The sequence below is a fragment of the Tyto alba genome, unplaced genomic scaffold, assembly GCF_018691265.1.
Source record: "Tyto alba isolate M040663 unplaced genomic scaffold, T.alba_DEE_v4.0 Super-Scaffold_2, whole genome shotgun sequence".
NCBI classification, from domain to species: domain Eukaryota; kingdom Metazoa; phylum Chordata; class Aves; order Strigiformes; family Tytonidae; genus Tyto; species Tyto alba.
This window is the reverse complement of record NW_024881282.1, coordinates 73,698,757-73,713,642: the sequence shown is the minus strand read 5'-3', so window position 1 is coordinate 73,713,642 and position 14,886 is coordinate 73,698,757. Positions and strand designations below refer to the sequence as shown.

The following is a 14,886-nucleotide window of genomic DNA, read 5'->3' as shown; positions in this document are numbered from 1 at the left end:
AGCAAGTCCCGTGGCGAGGTGACAGGGCAGAGCTAGGTTGCTCTAGTCCACAGCATGCCAGTAGCACATCAGCTTGCCAGTTCAGAGCATGCCAGGGTGACCAGTGACAGGTGTCTGCGATGGCACCTTGCCTGTGATACCTACTTTGGCCTTCTCATCAGTGAAATGCCATGGTGTGGGGACATGGTATGGACAAGCCATCAGGACAGCCACTGGTGAAGGAGTCTGGTCCAGTCACCAGGTGAAACCCTTGTTCATGTGGGAGTTTGGGGTTGGAAAGTGGAGGGAGACACCTGAGCCACGGGAGGTCTGCCAGGGCATCCTGATGTGGCACTTACTCTGAGTCTGAGGTGTCAGCATGCCCTGTTCCCACGTGGACGTTCATGGCCATGCCGTTGAGCTGGTCTCGAGACTGCTCCCTCCGAACATTTTTTACTGTCACTCCCGAGTCCGAGGGAGAGCGGATCCCATCATTTGTCCCCAAGGAAGTAGTCCTGGATGAGATTGTGGTCTGATTGTAATCTGAAAGCTTTTCCCGCAGTCGATTCTTCATATTCTTATCCACCAGCGGGGGAGGGTAGGTGACTTTATTCTTTAAGATGCCTGTTATGGAAAAGAGGGAATAATTAGAATTCTGAAACTTATCAGTAATTTCCTTCATCGATCTGAACACACCCAAGAAGTGACATTTTATATTTCTCAATCAGACTTCTAATTTGTCGCTTTATTTCAAAACCAGAAGATTAGACTTCAGCAACTACCTACTAACTTCCCATGGTGTATCTGGTTGGAGCCCTTTGGAAAGTGTTCTTCCCCGACAGAGCTACCATATGAACTAATTAATGCTCATTAACTCCCCAGTCTCCCAGTCTGGCTGTGAGGCTAGATTGGCTGCAATACCTTTCCTCTGCTCTGGCTGCTGGTTATTCTGATGGGGCAGAGGTCTGTTCTCCTTCTGCTGCCCTTCGTTCTCCTTGTCCTGTGGTGCTTCATTGCTGTGGTTCACCTGGTTTTCCCTGTGAAGCTCTACGTTGACCTTGGTCTCGACTTTGAGTTTCTGTTTCCCACTGGGGTCCTCACCGTCACTGGCCGTTACACACTCTGTGGGCCAATAGGGTTTCACATGATTGGGAAGGGTATCAACTGCAATGCAAAAAACAGTAGCTCGAACAACACTTCAGATACGTTTTCTCAACCGCTGCCCAGCCAGTCCTGTTCTCTGTAGCTGGGGAGGATTGATCTGGTTTGACAGACCTTGCCCTTGGGGTGCGGCCACCTCCACAAAACACACCTGGTAGGATGGCAGGGTGTCCAAACCCTTCCCAGAGCAAGGTCACTGTCTCTGTTATGGAGAAGTGTGAGGCAAAACTGCCCTCAGCTCTCCAGGGTCAGTGACCCCAGTGGCTCCTTTGGGAAGTTGGTTTCTGAAGGGTGAAGGCACCCAAGGCACTTCGTGCTGTGTCTGTGCAGAGCACCAGCACTCAGCCTGGAAGTTTGTCAGACAAAGCTGACTTATCTTCAGGACAAGATGAACTATGCCTAGAAATGTCTGCACCCTGCCAGACAGTACTGATACGAATGGCCAGTGATTTCCCCAACACTACTAAATCCACATGCCTGTATTGCATGAGGAGAGGCAGGTATTTCTTTCCCCTGCTCTCAAAACAACTGGCTTCTTCCTCCTCTTCTTCCTTCATATGAGACTTTGCTGGCTGGGTAGCACTATTTCCAAGTGCTATGGGGACTCACTCGCAAAGCCCACTCTTTTCCTGAGTGCTGTAAGTTGCATATTTGCGCAAGTATCCTTTTACTTGTGCTCAGTCATCCCTGTGAACAAGCTTTGGGAACAAGAAAGGTCTCTAAGCTGGATACAACAAAGATCTCTGCAGAAGCCATAGCAGTAGGAATGCTGTCTCAGCCATATGGTAGTCTGGCAAATTTGTCCCATCTACTCTAAAGCTATTTTATAGAAGGGAATAAACCCATTGCTCTCCCCTCGCACTGGGAGTACCTTTGGGTGTGCTGTGGAGCGGGCCACGTTCATTATTTTTAGAAGTAGATGTGTTCCACTTTTTCTCCGTCTCGAGCCCATCTTCCTCACTGTCTGATGAATGGGAGGAGGCGTAAGAGCTGCTGTGTTCATCGAGAGACAGTTCACTGTCGGAGTCTGAATCATGCTCTACAAATGTGGAAAGGGGAAAATGCAGTGATGAGAGTGTGGACAGAAGCTGAACAAATCTATCTGACAAATGCACAAGGAGAAAGAAAAGGCAGGTGTTTGGTTTAGGCCGCGCCAGGGATGAACTCTTACACCTGTACATGTACACAGGATTAGTTCACAAGGACCAAGCGCCCACCCAAGTAATCATGGTAAGCACAGCCGCCCAGCTCAGCTAATGGGCTGGACCTTTTATGTACACGGGAGGTGCTGAACAGAATGGGGACATATTTTTCCCTATTCAATATGCAGAAAAGTAACTCCATAGGATCTCAATCAACACAACACACAGGCAAACAAGGGTACCTAGAAACACCAAGAATCTGCAAATGCACTTAAAAAACTTGAAAACTGCTACAAGGCAACAAAATTTAACATCAAGACCCAAATGAAAGGAAGTCAGACAAGAGACACTTCTCATTTTCTTGTACAAAACTCATAGCAGTAAAGGATGATATTGCCTCAAGGCCTCGAATGTTAAAAGATCTCCAATTAAAAATCAAGAGCAACAGCACATAATTTGTGAGAAAGAAAGGGGACGCCAGAAACTGTCAACAGCTGTGACAGCTGTCAGGTTAAAACTGAACCATCACAAGAAGCAGATACGTGATATTTCCATTACAGGATTCCCCAGTAAGGCAACCATTGCATAGCTGTGAGAGAGAATGAGACACACGAAGTCAGACTAGCTATTCTTCCTATTACAGAAGGCTTTGAAAAAAGTGCTGAGAAGGAGAAATCGTACAACTGGGTCAAAGCATTTAGAAAGAATTCTTACCATTGGATTTTGATGGATTCCTATGAAAAATGGAGGAATCTGCTTCAGTCTGACCAGCCCTTGCTTGACTTGAGGATCCACTGAGCTTATGAGCAGCCTCATCCCTTTGAGAATAAAAACAGAGGACAGCTTTCTTGGTCACTTTACTGTTCTTAAGAACAAGGCAGACATGCAGATGAGATTCTTCTGGTCAAATGCAGACAGCTGCAGTGGATGCTGGCCAGCCTCTGCTTGACTGTCAATGTGGTCACTTTTACGGCAAGACACGGGTTATCCTAATGTAGTTGTCTGCCTTTGGCCACACGAATCACACTCTGAAAAAGCCTGAAGGTAATAAACTAAATTGCACTCCTTGATATATGTCTGAATTTTAACAGGCAAGCACCATGGCCCATATAGTTAACATAGTAGTTATGTTAACCACAGCACTGTTGGAACTCCCCACTGAAGATGCATGCAAAAGAAAATGCATGAAAGAAAATGACAGTCACGTAAGCCAGAACTGTTAAGACATAAAACAAGTAGCATTTGAACCACAACATTTCTGTTTTCCACAAGAGCAATGAAAAGGCAAAGGCAAGCACCTGAAAGCCATGCACCTGCCACCTGATTACCTGAGAATATAAGCAAGGTAGCTATTGTGGCTCTTGGCTGACCTGACGGTGCTTTCTAGGGAGACAGTGGATTCCCCGATAGTTGTGCGATACATATTTGGCTCTTCTATATATGTGTTGTTACAGTTCAGAGATCGCTGAAGGAAAAAACAAAAGACACAAAGCAATAGTGAATGATTCTACCACAAGCCCACGTTATGCACAAATGTATTAAGTTCTGAAGGAACCAATTGGTTTCTGACGCTGAGGAAAATAATTCTTTCCTCTCAAAAGTTTTAAAAATGGAACTTCTGAAAGAGGCTATCAGTAATCTCTGTACAAGTCACTGAAAACAATCAGACAATTCATTTAATTACAAACAAGCCACCTTTAAGTTTATTATATGTAACTTCTACCAGCATGAGGATGTTTCTTCCCCAGTGTTTTTTCCTTACAGTTAATAATGTAGCTCTTGTTGCAGTGGAATCATCTGGAAGAGGTTTTTTCCCAGTTAAAGTGTTCTTCAAATGCTTCCTGACTTCTTTGTTAAATACACAGTGGAAGAAGAAAATGAACAGTCCCTGGATCATTTTAGAAAGAGGAAGAATAAATGCAAATTATTCATTACCACCAAACTGCAAATATAGATATTAGAGAACAGTTGTTTCGAAACAACCCCTGAATTCTATTTCACAGTCCATGATTTCAATAGCAATAACTATTTTCTGTCTTTGAAATGGCATTGACTGATCTCCTAGGGCTTAATAATTTGCTTCGAAGTTCAAATGTGCATAAAACGCCTGGGAAAATATACATAATGACATGTTCCTCCAGGATTTACAGAGCAGAGCTTGTGGTAGATGCCACCCTCCCTTGTTGTTTGGGAAGAAAATTTCTTCTCAGAATACCCAGCGGGGACTTCAATGTCCCAGTGGAAGACACTGCAGCGGGTTTCAGGGTTGTACTTGAACTAGGATTTGAGAACTTTTACAGTGATGATGAGACAAAATCAATAGCAGCACATAAAAAATACCAGAGCCTTTACTGAAAACCTCAGGAAATGGGGAACTTCTGTGGTAGGTGTCCTTAATACTGTTGTTAAGAGAACTTTAGAAAGCCTTGTGAGACGTGGAGAGATACTGGGGACAGAGATGTCCCAAATTTTGCCCAATACGTTCCTTGGTTCAGCAATACCTCCTGGTGGGAAAATCAATAAAATCCCCAGGGCTGGGCAGTTGTTGGCTGGAGCACACATTAAACAGCTTTCACTGGGGCCGGGGGGTACGCATGTGCACGCTTTCAGGTGTATTTGCTCTGAGGGAATTCATGCAGCTGCCAAGCTGTTATCAATTTTGGTTGGAGATAGAGCATATAGAAGCCAATCACTCATGAAGTTGCAGCTGTACCAACATCACAAGATGCCTGCATTTCATGATTTCAGCCACACCAATTGACTTAGAGTAACTTTAAACTTCAAGTTCACTTTCTCAACATTTAATCAAAGGTGATCTTAGCTGGCATTAGCACTTTGGGATTATTCATTAATAAAATTCACATAAATGTCTCTTTAAAAATACCAGTTCAAAGAAAGCAACGATGTGAAACGCCACATACCACCATGCCTCTCTGGGCAGGTTTGGAGAATTACAGCTGCTGACTTATCTTCCTCTCATCAGGTTCATGTTTTATTTTATTTTATTTTAGGCTTGTGGAAGCCTGGTTTTACAGCCTGAGTAGGTGTATTTATTTCAGAGCACACCAGTTGCAGTGGCAAAATAAAATTGCTCCAGGTTGGCCTACCTGGTGTGCTTCCAGGGCATGGAGAGTCATCTCCAGAGGAGACCATCAGACTTCTTTTTCTCTTTGGCTGCAATTTGTGGCTGTTGTGCTGTAGCATGTAAGTGTCCTGCTAGCAGAAGCTGTTTTAATACTGCAGGGACTTGCCATGACAGTTACTGCCATCCTTGATCACATTCAAACTGCGACCAACATGAAGGTTCATGACTACTTCCATGCCAGGTCATCTACAAAAAACTATTTTCTGCAAGTGTGTACATTAGGAGAGGAAACCCAGTAAAACCTTAATGCAATGACTTGTATTTGAAATTCATTATTTGACTCATTTCCTTCAACAGTAACTTAATTTGTGAAATCCTTGAACTTGGAGCCATTCGCTCTGGGTGAAATAAAGTCTCTTGTTTGCAATAGCAACGGAACAACTGCTAACAATGAGCACACAGAAGACAGTAACAAAGATTTTGTCTCTAGAAAGATAGAGGTATAATTGCCTACTGTTATTTATCTGTCACAGGTTACAATAGTAGAGCACTTATCTTTAGCATGACTAAAAGTGAGAGATGTGATTATTCAAAGTTATGGTTTTGGTGAAAATAACACTCCCTTTGAGAAAAGAGAGCAAAAATTGTACTTGACATCTCTGTTCTTCTTAAGTTAGCTCATGTTTAGCAGGTTTTGGGGGTGCAGCAGCATGCTCACCAAGGTCTGCCGTGGACAAGACGCCATCCAACCTACCTGCAGGCAGCTGAAAATGGCAAAGAGATAGTGAAACGTCATGACATCGCTGTTCACCGCCATCAGTCCCAGCAGCCACGTGGCACTGATGAGCAGCAAGAGCAAGAACGCCGTTCGCAACACAGAGCTGTGAAGGAAACATAGACGGGCATTTGCAGCGTGACAGGACACAAGAGAATAGCCCAACCTCCCTGCACGGGCGGTGCCCAACGATTCGGCAATGGGAAAGGCCCTTTGGGAAAATGCGGGCAGCCTTCACCAGCTCCCAGTTCCCAACTCTCATTGCACTACTCAATGACTTAACATATTTAGGTAAAAAAAAAAAGGTGATTTCTTTTCAAGTTCATTTCCAAGGTTTTCTTCAGACAAATCGGCTGTTTGCCAAGCCCGTGCTGTTCAGCCTTGTTGACTCTGAGGAAGAGATCTGGGCGGTAAATGGCCATGTCCATCTCATTTCTGTTTGTTGAGTTCACTCTCACATTCTTTTTCAACATTACAGCCTGAAGTTTTGGATGAAGGGCACTCAGGGGAATACTTGTTTGCTTAAAATCATTATGCCTACAGACACTTTCAAAAGATGGTCACATTTCTAGTGGTAAAAGTTTTGTGTAATGAGTAAAATATCTGCCATTAAGTAGCAATTATACTCCATTTGTTCAGGGAGATTTAAAAAAGAAACTTAAAAAAATTACTCAACAGCCAGCACTGAATAAATAACTAGAAGAAGCCTTTTGAAATCTCATATAGCCACTTATTTGGGAAAAAAAAAAAAAAAAAAGCAGCTATCTTGTCACTAGCTAATCACATTTCAGTTCACAAGTAAATTCTGAGCTTTGGGCAAAACAGACATTAATGGGAACAGGCTGCCATAGCAGCTTGGGAAGGCGGCAGGCTGCAGCTTGCGAGGCTTTCTGCTCATCCCACGGGGAGCGGGCTGGGGGGAGGCTGGCCCTCAGCATGGGAACCTCAACGGGTCTCTGCCACAACATGGCTTGTAACGCAGGCATTCATGAGGGGAGACCTTTCTAAGCCATGGGTGAGCACAGGGAGACCCCGAATTACGTTTACCTGGGCATGCCACAGGCGGAGGAGAAGTGACAGTTTAGTAGGAAGCACGATGAAAGATCTGGAAGGACTGTAATGATATCATCCAGACATGAGACCTTTCCCTCTCCACTCCCTTCTCCTGCCTACATTTGGTGGTGGTGCAGAGCACCATGGTGGAGGCTTTTCCTCTGAGGGAACCGCAGGAGTAGGTGCTGGTGAAGCAGCTCCAATCACCTCTACCAGTGCTGACTGTCTCCTCCAAACATCTTTTTTATTCCATGCTCCAACACTTGCTTTTAGATAATTCTGTCCCTTTATTATTCTTGGCCAGAACTTTTCCTACAGGTTTTTGAGCCCAGACTTACATGACTCCAGTTTTTTCAAATGAACGTTGCCTTCGTCTGCATGATGCTTTCATTGCTAGTATAAAGATGACAGTGTTTATCTGAAAGGGAAATTGAAATAACACCATGTATTCCAGCATGAAGAGCTTAGTTTTCAATGAAAATGCAGTTTTTATCCTAAAATGGTTTGTGGTGCCAAGAATATTTTTCTTTCAATTGACAGTTCTCTAAGTTCCAAGATTCATCTTATTTCAAGTCAACATAGTCAAGACAATCCCGGGACTTGATCTGGATGAAACCCAGTAAGACAGCCCTGTGCAAAGAGGCTTGACTGAAAGATAAAAACTGAAGAATGGCTGTCCTTGTCCGGACCAGAGTCCACTCAGCCCAGCATCTTGTTGCAGCTGGGCCAAACGGGAATATAAGAATACAGTAACAGAGCAAGCACATAGTAATAATTCCTCTGAATAGACCTCCAGCCTTCACTGCTTTCCACAGCTGGGATGTACTAGGTGGGGTGGTGCATTTCTACTTAATCACTCAGTGAATATCAGTGCTGAGAATTTGTCTGGTCATTCACTTTCCGAAGCCATGCACAGCTTTATCACTGCCATCGTCCTGTTTCTGGGAGTTTCTAACTTAACTTGCTGTGGAGAAACGATGCAGCTCATCCTGTCTGTCCTGAATCTGCCACCTCCTGCTACTGCTTGTGTTGGAAAAGACACTGAACGGTTGGCTCCACAGTCATTTTCTCCAGACCACCATGCTATTACAGGCTCTTTCCTCCCCCCTTCTCTGCAGCTTTCTCTTCTCTAGGCTGAAGGCTCCTAGGCTACTTAGTTGGTCCTCCAACGGGGGTTATCCCATGTCTTTGAGGACTCGTGTCCCCAAACTACACTGCCTCCAGGTTTATTTCATACTTTTTGAGATGAGGAGACCAGAACTGCAATTGGTATTCAAGATAGAGTCACACCATGAATATTTATCTTCTGGTGATCTGTTACTGAGGGAAGCTTCAAGGGAGAAGTTACACACCAGCCCATTCTTTTAAATTCCTGAAAGTGGTATTATTTCTTTAGGACTTCTGGATGAAGTGACTTGTTATGGCTCATTTTGTTGATCTGTTTAATAAGCTCACCAACCAACCCTTCAAACATGGAACAAAGCAAATGGGAAAAAACAGGTTTCTGGCCATACAGCCATTGCTCCACAAGCAATCTTCACACTGGCAAGCAGCCCTCTCATTTCCAGGAGCTTAGCTCATGTCTTACCTGTTTAAGCAAAAGAGGCAAGCTTAAGTACACTGGCTTCAGATGTAAAGAATACAGTTGCTTCACATTATGATTACTACTTGATAAAACACAGAAGAAAAGGTAGCAGTAAGGAAGAGACAGCCAACTCCACCATACTTACAACTACAACAATTACGATGGGCCCAGCGAAACTCCAGATAAGGGTGTCATGAACAGACAACCAGCAGAAATCAGGGTTCCCATAGCCTTGTGGATCCAGACCAACAGCAAGCCCTGGGTCACAAAATGGAGAGAAAGTACATCAGAAGGGTGCTGCTGAGATCTTCTATATAACCAGGCATATTTCCAAAACACTGTCTGGTAAACAAAATGATAATGACAAAATGTGTTTAACAGGACAGTCTGGGAAGTCAAAATCAGGGCAAATATTGAAATAAAACTTCTGTAAATCAAACTTTTATGCTGGTCACTCCATATAAGATGATACTACGAGTTTTGCCTATCAGAACAAAGTTCAGCTGCATAAAAATGATGATAAATGGAAGTATCAAATTAATCCTGTTTCAGCATGGTTTTATAGTCATATTCATACAGTGTGATGAAGCCTTGAGGGTGAGTGACATGTTGAGGAATTTCAATAAGCCTAGGCAGTAGAATGACATGAATCATAACTGAGATGTCTATACAAAAAAAAAAAAAAAGCATTCTTCACTGCCGTGTACTTGCTGTCACTAAAGTAACACCAGAGACAAAGGAATCTGGGAACTCATGGGAGTTAACCACTTGAGCTCAGGTGGGATTCATTTTGAGCTGCCATCTCAGGTACCTCACCTTGCTTTCAGCGCTGTTTGAAATGGCTTGCTAATGCCCCCAAGGCAACTGAGTTAAGAACACATCTTTTACTGTTTTATTTTTCAAATCCTGGACAATTCCAAGGGAGTCTTTGAGTCCAGCCTCCACCTGCTGATGTACAGTGCTGCCTGATTTGGTGACCTACGCCTCACTCATATGGTGATGGACTGGGATTGCTGCATTTGACCCACAGAACCATAGAATACTGTAGGTTGGAAAAGACCTTTAAGATCATCGGGTCCAACCATTAGCCTAGCACTGCCAAGTCCACCACTAAACCATGTCCCTAAGCACCACATCTACATGTCTTTCAAATACCTCCAGGGATGATGACTCAACCACTTCCCTGGGCAGCCTGTTCCAATGCTTGACAACCCTTTCAGTGAAGAAATTTTTCCTAATGTCCAATCCAAACCTTCCTTGGTGCAACTTGAGGCCATTTCCTCTTGTCCTAACACTTGTTACTTGGGAAAAGAGACCGACACCCACCTCACTACAACCCCCTTTCAGGTAGTTGTAGAGAGCGGTAAGGTCTCTCCTCAGCCTCCTTTTCTCCAGGCTAAACAACCCCAGTTCCCTCAGTTGTTCCTCATAAGACTTGTTCTCTAGACCCTTCATCAATTTTGTTGACCTTCTCTGGGCATGGTCCAGCACCTCAATGTCCTTCTTGTAGTGAGGGGCCCAAAAGTGAACACAGTATTTGAGGTGTGGCCTCACCAGTGACAAGTATGGGGGGACAATCACTTCCCTAGTCCTGCTGGCCACACTACTTCTGATACAAGCCAGGATGCTGGTGGCCTTCTTGGCCACCTTGGCACACTGCCGGCTCACATTCAGCTGGCTGTCGACCAACACACCCAGCTCCTTTTCTGCCAGACAGCTTCCCAGCCACTCTTCCCCAAGCCTGTAGCATTGCAGGGGGTTGTTGTGACCCCAGTGCAGGACCCAGCACTGAGCCTTGTTGAACTTCACACAATTGGCCTTGGTCCATCAATCCAGCCTGTCCAGATCCTTCTGTACAGCTTTCCTACCCTCAAGCAGATCAGCATTTCTGCAGACTTACTGAGGGTGCACTTGATCCCCTCTTCCAGATCACTGATAAAGATATTAAACAGACCTGGCCCCAGTACTGAGCCCTGGGGAACACCACTTGTGACCAGCCACCAACTGGATTTAACTCCATTCACCACAACTCTGTGGGCCCGACCATCCAGCCAGTTTTTAACCCAGCAAAGCGTACGCCCATCCAAGCCATAAGCAGCTAATTTCTCCAGGTGAATGTTGTGGGAAATGCTGTCAAAGGCTTTACTAAAGTCTACATAGAAAACATCCACATCCTTTCCACCATCTACTAAGTGAGTCACTTTGTCACAGAATGAGATCAGGTTAGTCAAGCAGGATCTGCCTTTCATAAACCCATGCTGACTGGACCTGATCACTTGGTTGTCCTGCATGTGCCATGTGATGGCACTCAAGATGATCTGCTCCATAACCTTCCCTGACACCAAGGTCAGACTGACAGGCCTGTAGTTCCCCAGATCCTTCTTCTGGCCTTTCTTGTAGATGGGTGTCACATTTGCTAACCTCCAGTTACCTGGGACCTCCCCAGTAGACAGGAGTGCTGATAGATGGTGTGGCTTGGTGAGAACTCCTGCCAGATCCCTCAGGACCCTTGGTTGTATCCCATCTGGCCCCATAGACTTGTGTGTGTCTAAGTGGTGTAATAGGTCGCTAGCCATTTCCCCTTGGATTATGGGGGCTTCATTCTGCTCCTTGTCCTTGTCTTCCAGCTCAGGGAGCTGGGTACCTGGAGAACAACTGGTCTTTCTATTAAAGACTGAGGCAAAGAACGCATTAAGTACCTCAGACTTTCCCTCATCCTTTATCACTATGTTTCCCCGCACATCCAATAAAGGATGGCGATTTTCCTTAGCCCTCCTTTTGTTGCTAATGTATTTATAGAAACATTTTTTTTTTTTAATCTTTTACGGCAGTAGCCAATTAAGTTCTAGTTGGGCTTTGGATCTTCTAATTTTCTCCCCATATAACTTCACAACATCCCTGTAGTCCTCCCAACTTGCCTGCTCCTTCTTCCAAAGCTCATCAACTCCCTTTTTTTCCCTGAGTTCCAGCCAAAGCTCTCTGTTCAGCCAGGCTGCTCTTCTTCCCAACCAGCTTGTCTTTCAGCACATGGGGGTGGCCTGCTCCTGTGCTTGTAAGATTTCCTTCTTGAAGAATGTCCAGCCTTCCTGGACTTCTCTGCCCTTCGGGACTGCCTCCCAAGGGACTCTGTCAACAGAGCTTTGGCTCCTAAACAGGCCAAAGTCTGTCCTCCAGAAGTCCGAGGTAGCAGTTCTAATGACCCTACTCCTTACTTCTCCAAGACTTGAAAACTCTATCATTTCTTGATGGCTATGTCCAAGATGGCCTCCAACCATGACATCACCCACAAGTCTTTCTCTGCTCACAAACAACAGGTCTAGCGGGGGACCTTCCCTAATTGTCTCACTCACCAGCTGTGTCAAGAAGTTGTCCTCTACACACTCCAGGAAACTCCTAGACTGTTTCCTCTCCACTGTATTGTATTTCCAGCAGACACCTAGTAAACGGAAGTTCTCCACAAGAACAAGGGCTAGTGATTGTGAGACTTCTCCCAGTTGCTTATAGAATATTTCGTCTGCCTCTTCATCCTGGTTAGGTGGTCTGTAACAGACTCCCACCATATCTGCCTTGCTGGCCTTCTCCCTAATTCTCACCCATAAACATTCAACTCTAGACATCAACAAGCTCTAGACAGTCAAAATACTCCCTAACATACAGAGCTACCCCACAACCTTTCCCTCCTTGCCTATCCCTTTTGAAAAGTTTATAGCCATCCACTACAGCACTCCAGTTGTGCGAGTCATCTCACCATGTTTCTGTGATTGCAACTATATCATAGTTTTCCCGCTTCATGATGGCTTCTAGCTCCTCCTGTTCATGGCCCATGCTGCGTGCGTTGGTGTAGATGCACTTCAGTTGGGCTATTGAACCTGCCACCTTTTTCGGGGGAGAAGCCCTAATTACTACATGACCATTCTCAGGCGCTTTCATGGTTTCTAACACATCAATAATCCTTGAGTCTTTGCTGCCACATGGATCTCTATTCCCCACCTCCACTAAGGTGGCAGACTGAAGGACCATGCTAACACATCGTCCTTCAAACATCAGCATGTCGCCCTCAGGCTTATCTCTAGCAAGCCCAGTTTTATCCCTTTCCCCCTTCAAATCTAGTTTAAAGCTCTTTCAGTGAGCACTGCTAACTCCTGTGCAAAGATCCTTTCCCCTCTTTGAGACAGGTGTACCCCATCTGCAGAGGTCTTCCTTCTTCAAGACACAGAAATTGATCCCTACAAGGCCTATGGCCAATGACATATGGTAAACGGCTGTAGCATGTTGTCTGGGCATCGGGGGCATCTATTGCATTAGAGGGTATGTCCTGACTCAAGGAGGTGGCCAAGGCTGATGGCAGTGCCATTCTCCGCAAGAATTCACGTGCATTAATAATCACCTTTTTTGAATTGAAGCCCGTGTGCTTCAATGAAAAGACACTGAAAAAGGGAGAGGTAGCTGTGTTTCACTCCTGCTGCTTAAAGCTGGCCCACAGCCAATATTCACATCTGGTACAGGCCTACAGTCTATGAAAATTAAAATGGCTATTTGGCAAAGCAGTGGATATTGGATCTGTTTTCTCTGAAATGTGGAATGAGATAGGACCGGTCTCCCTCCCTGCTCCCATTGGCCCTTCTACCACCCCCTTCAGCAGTTACCATCCAGAAAGAATTAGCCATAAATGATTAAAGGACCATAAAGTATTTTATACAGATGTAATTCTATAGACACAGTCTGTTTCCCAGGACTTGATTTCCCCATTAGTGAGACTTAAACTATGGTTTGACCAAACATCTGGCTCAAAGAGTAATTGGCAGACAGCAACATTTTTTCACTCTCAAAATCCTACCCTAAAGTTCACCATTAAACAAACAGGGCAAATTGCAGTCTTCAGGTACGTGGTACAAATTTTACTGCAGTCAACAATATGTGAAATAACACTTTACCCAAAGGCAGAATTAAGCCAGTGCAATATAATATAGAGAATCGTTTTGGCACGCCAATTAAATGCTGCAGCCTGGCTGTCCGGAGCAGACTGAGTGTGCGGGCTGTGTGATAGCTCACTGACGTTTGCAGGAACTGGGGCTGGTCCCATGGCCAAGCGTCCTGTGGGGAGCAGCACCCATCCCAGGAGCGTGCCAAGAGCACGCCATGGGGAGGTGCTGCTGGGGGGGCACGTTTTGCCCCTTCTGAGCTCCTGCAGGCTCAGCAGCCGCCTGTGACTCAGGCAGCTGCGGGTCAGCCTCACCTCTCTCCTGACTCATCGTCTCGCTTAGTATTTGCAGCAAAGAGCAGAGTTGAAAAGTGCCATTTTCTGGAGGATATTGGGTTTAGGGCTATATAAGAACCTGTTTTAACATGAGCACTGCAGTCTCCATGGCAAAGCAGTTACAGCACACATATGCCAACTGGTTAGCATGTTGCCACAAAGACACGCAGAACTGGAGGGGTCTTGCTGGGTGTCAAACCCAGCCCTTTGCTCCTGAGGCAAGGCAGTAATAAAATCCCTCTCCTAGGTGGATCAAACTACATTTTAAAATGTTCCACTATCGCTCCCCATGGAGGAATATTCCAGATCCACTCTCTTTTGATGGCTTTAAACCTCCTCCCAACTTCCATCCTACTTTTATTCATGGCAATATGCAATTCTGTGCTGTGATTAAACGTGGTTCTTTCTTGCTGAGGTGTTCCCTATGTAGACATTATGCTAAGTTCCCTCCCTCCAGCCCCCCTAAAGGTCAAGGTTCCCTTCTGCAAGAAGCCTGGTCCCATCACAGATGCCTTAGGACCAGTAAGTCCCAGCTTGAAACGAATGTCAGTTTGAGCATGGAAAACAGAAAAAAACAAGTGAACAAAACAGAGTAAAGCCACTGCTACTGTAGGTTCTTTTTTTGTTTGTTTGTTTTTCAGGATAGATATGATAAAGATAAAATGGGCTTTTTATTTATCTTTCAAATAAAACAAAAAAGTCCTTTGGATGTCCAAATATGCAAGACTAAAATTCCTTCCCATACCCAGATTTTCCACTACTAAGAAACATATACAATTCTCCTCCCATAAAGCAATTTAAAAGAAATTGGTTTAGGATGCATGTTATGAAGTTGGAACTCTTTTACTG

At 44.9% G+C, this 14,886-nt stretch overlaps 1 protein-coding gene across 6 annotated transcripts in view; it reads right to left on the bottom strand.

Annotated features, from left to right (window-relative positions):
• CELSR1 (cadherin EGF LAG seven-pass G-type receptor 1) overlaps positions 1-14,886 on the bottom strand; it is a 176,015-nt gene that overhangs the window by 3,834 nt on the left and 157,295 nt on the right. For 3 of the 6 annotated variants that reach the window (XM_032996275.2, XM_032996268.2, XM_032996273.2), the window contains exons 26-34: positions 8,926-9,038; positions 7,534-7,613; positions 6,122-6,248; positions 4,045-4,170; positions 3,611-3,747; positions 2,997-3,100; positions 2,012-2,179; positions 901-1,143; positions 339-603 (exon numbers count right to left, since the gene is read on the bottom strand). In XM_032996275.2, coding sequence (XP_032852166.2) covers positions 339-603; positions 901-1,143; positions 2,012-2,179; positions 2,997-3,100; positions 3,611-3,747; positions 4,045-4,170; positions 6,122-6,248; positions 7,534-7,613; positions 8,926-9,038 — 1,363 coding nt within the window. The remainder of the gene's footprint in view (positions 1-338; positions 604-900; positions 1,144-2,011; positions 2,180-2,996; positions 3,101-3,610; positions 3,748-4,044; positions 4,171-6,121; positions 6,249-7,533; positions 7,614-8,925; positions 9,039-14,886) is intronic. The other 3 variants (XM_032996271.2, XM_032996272.2, XM_032996269.2) reach the window with 2 other exon arrangements.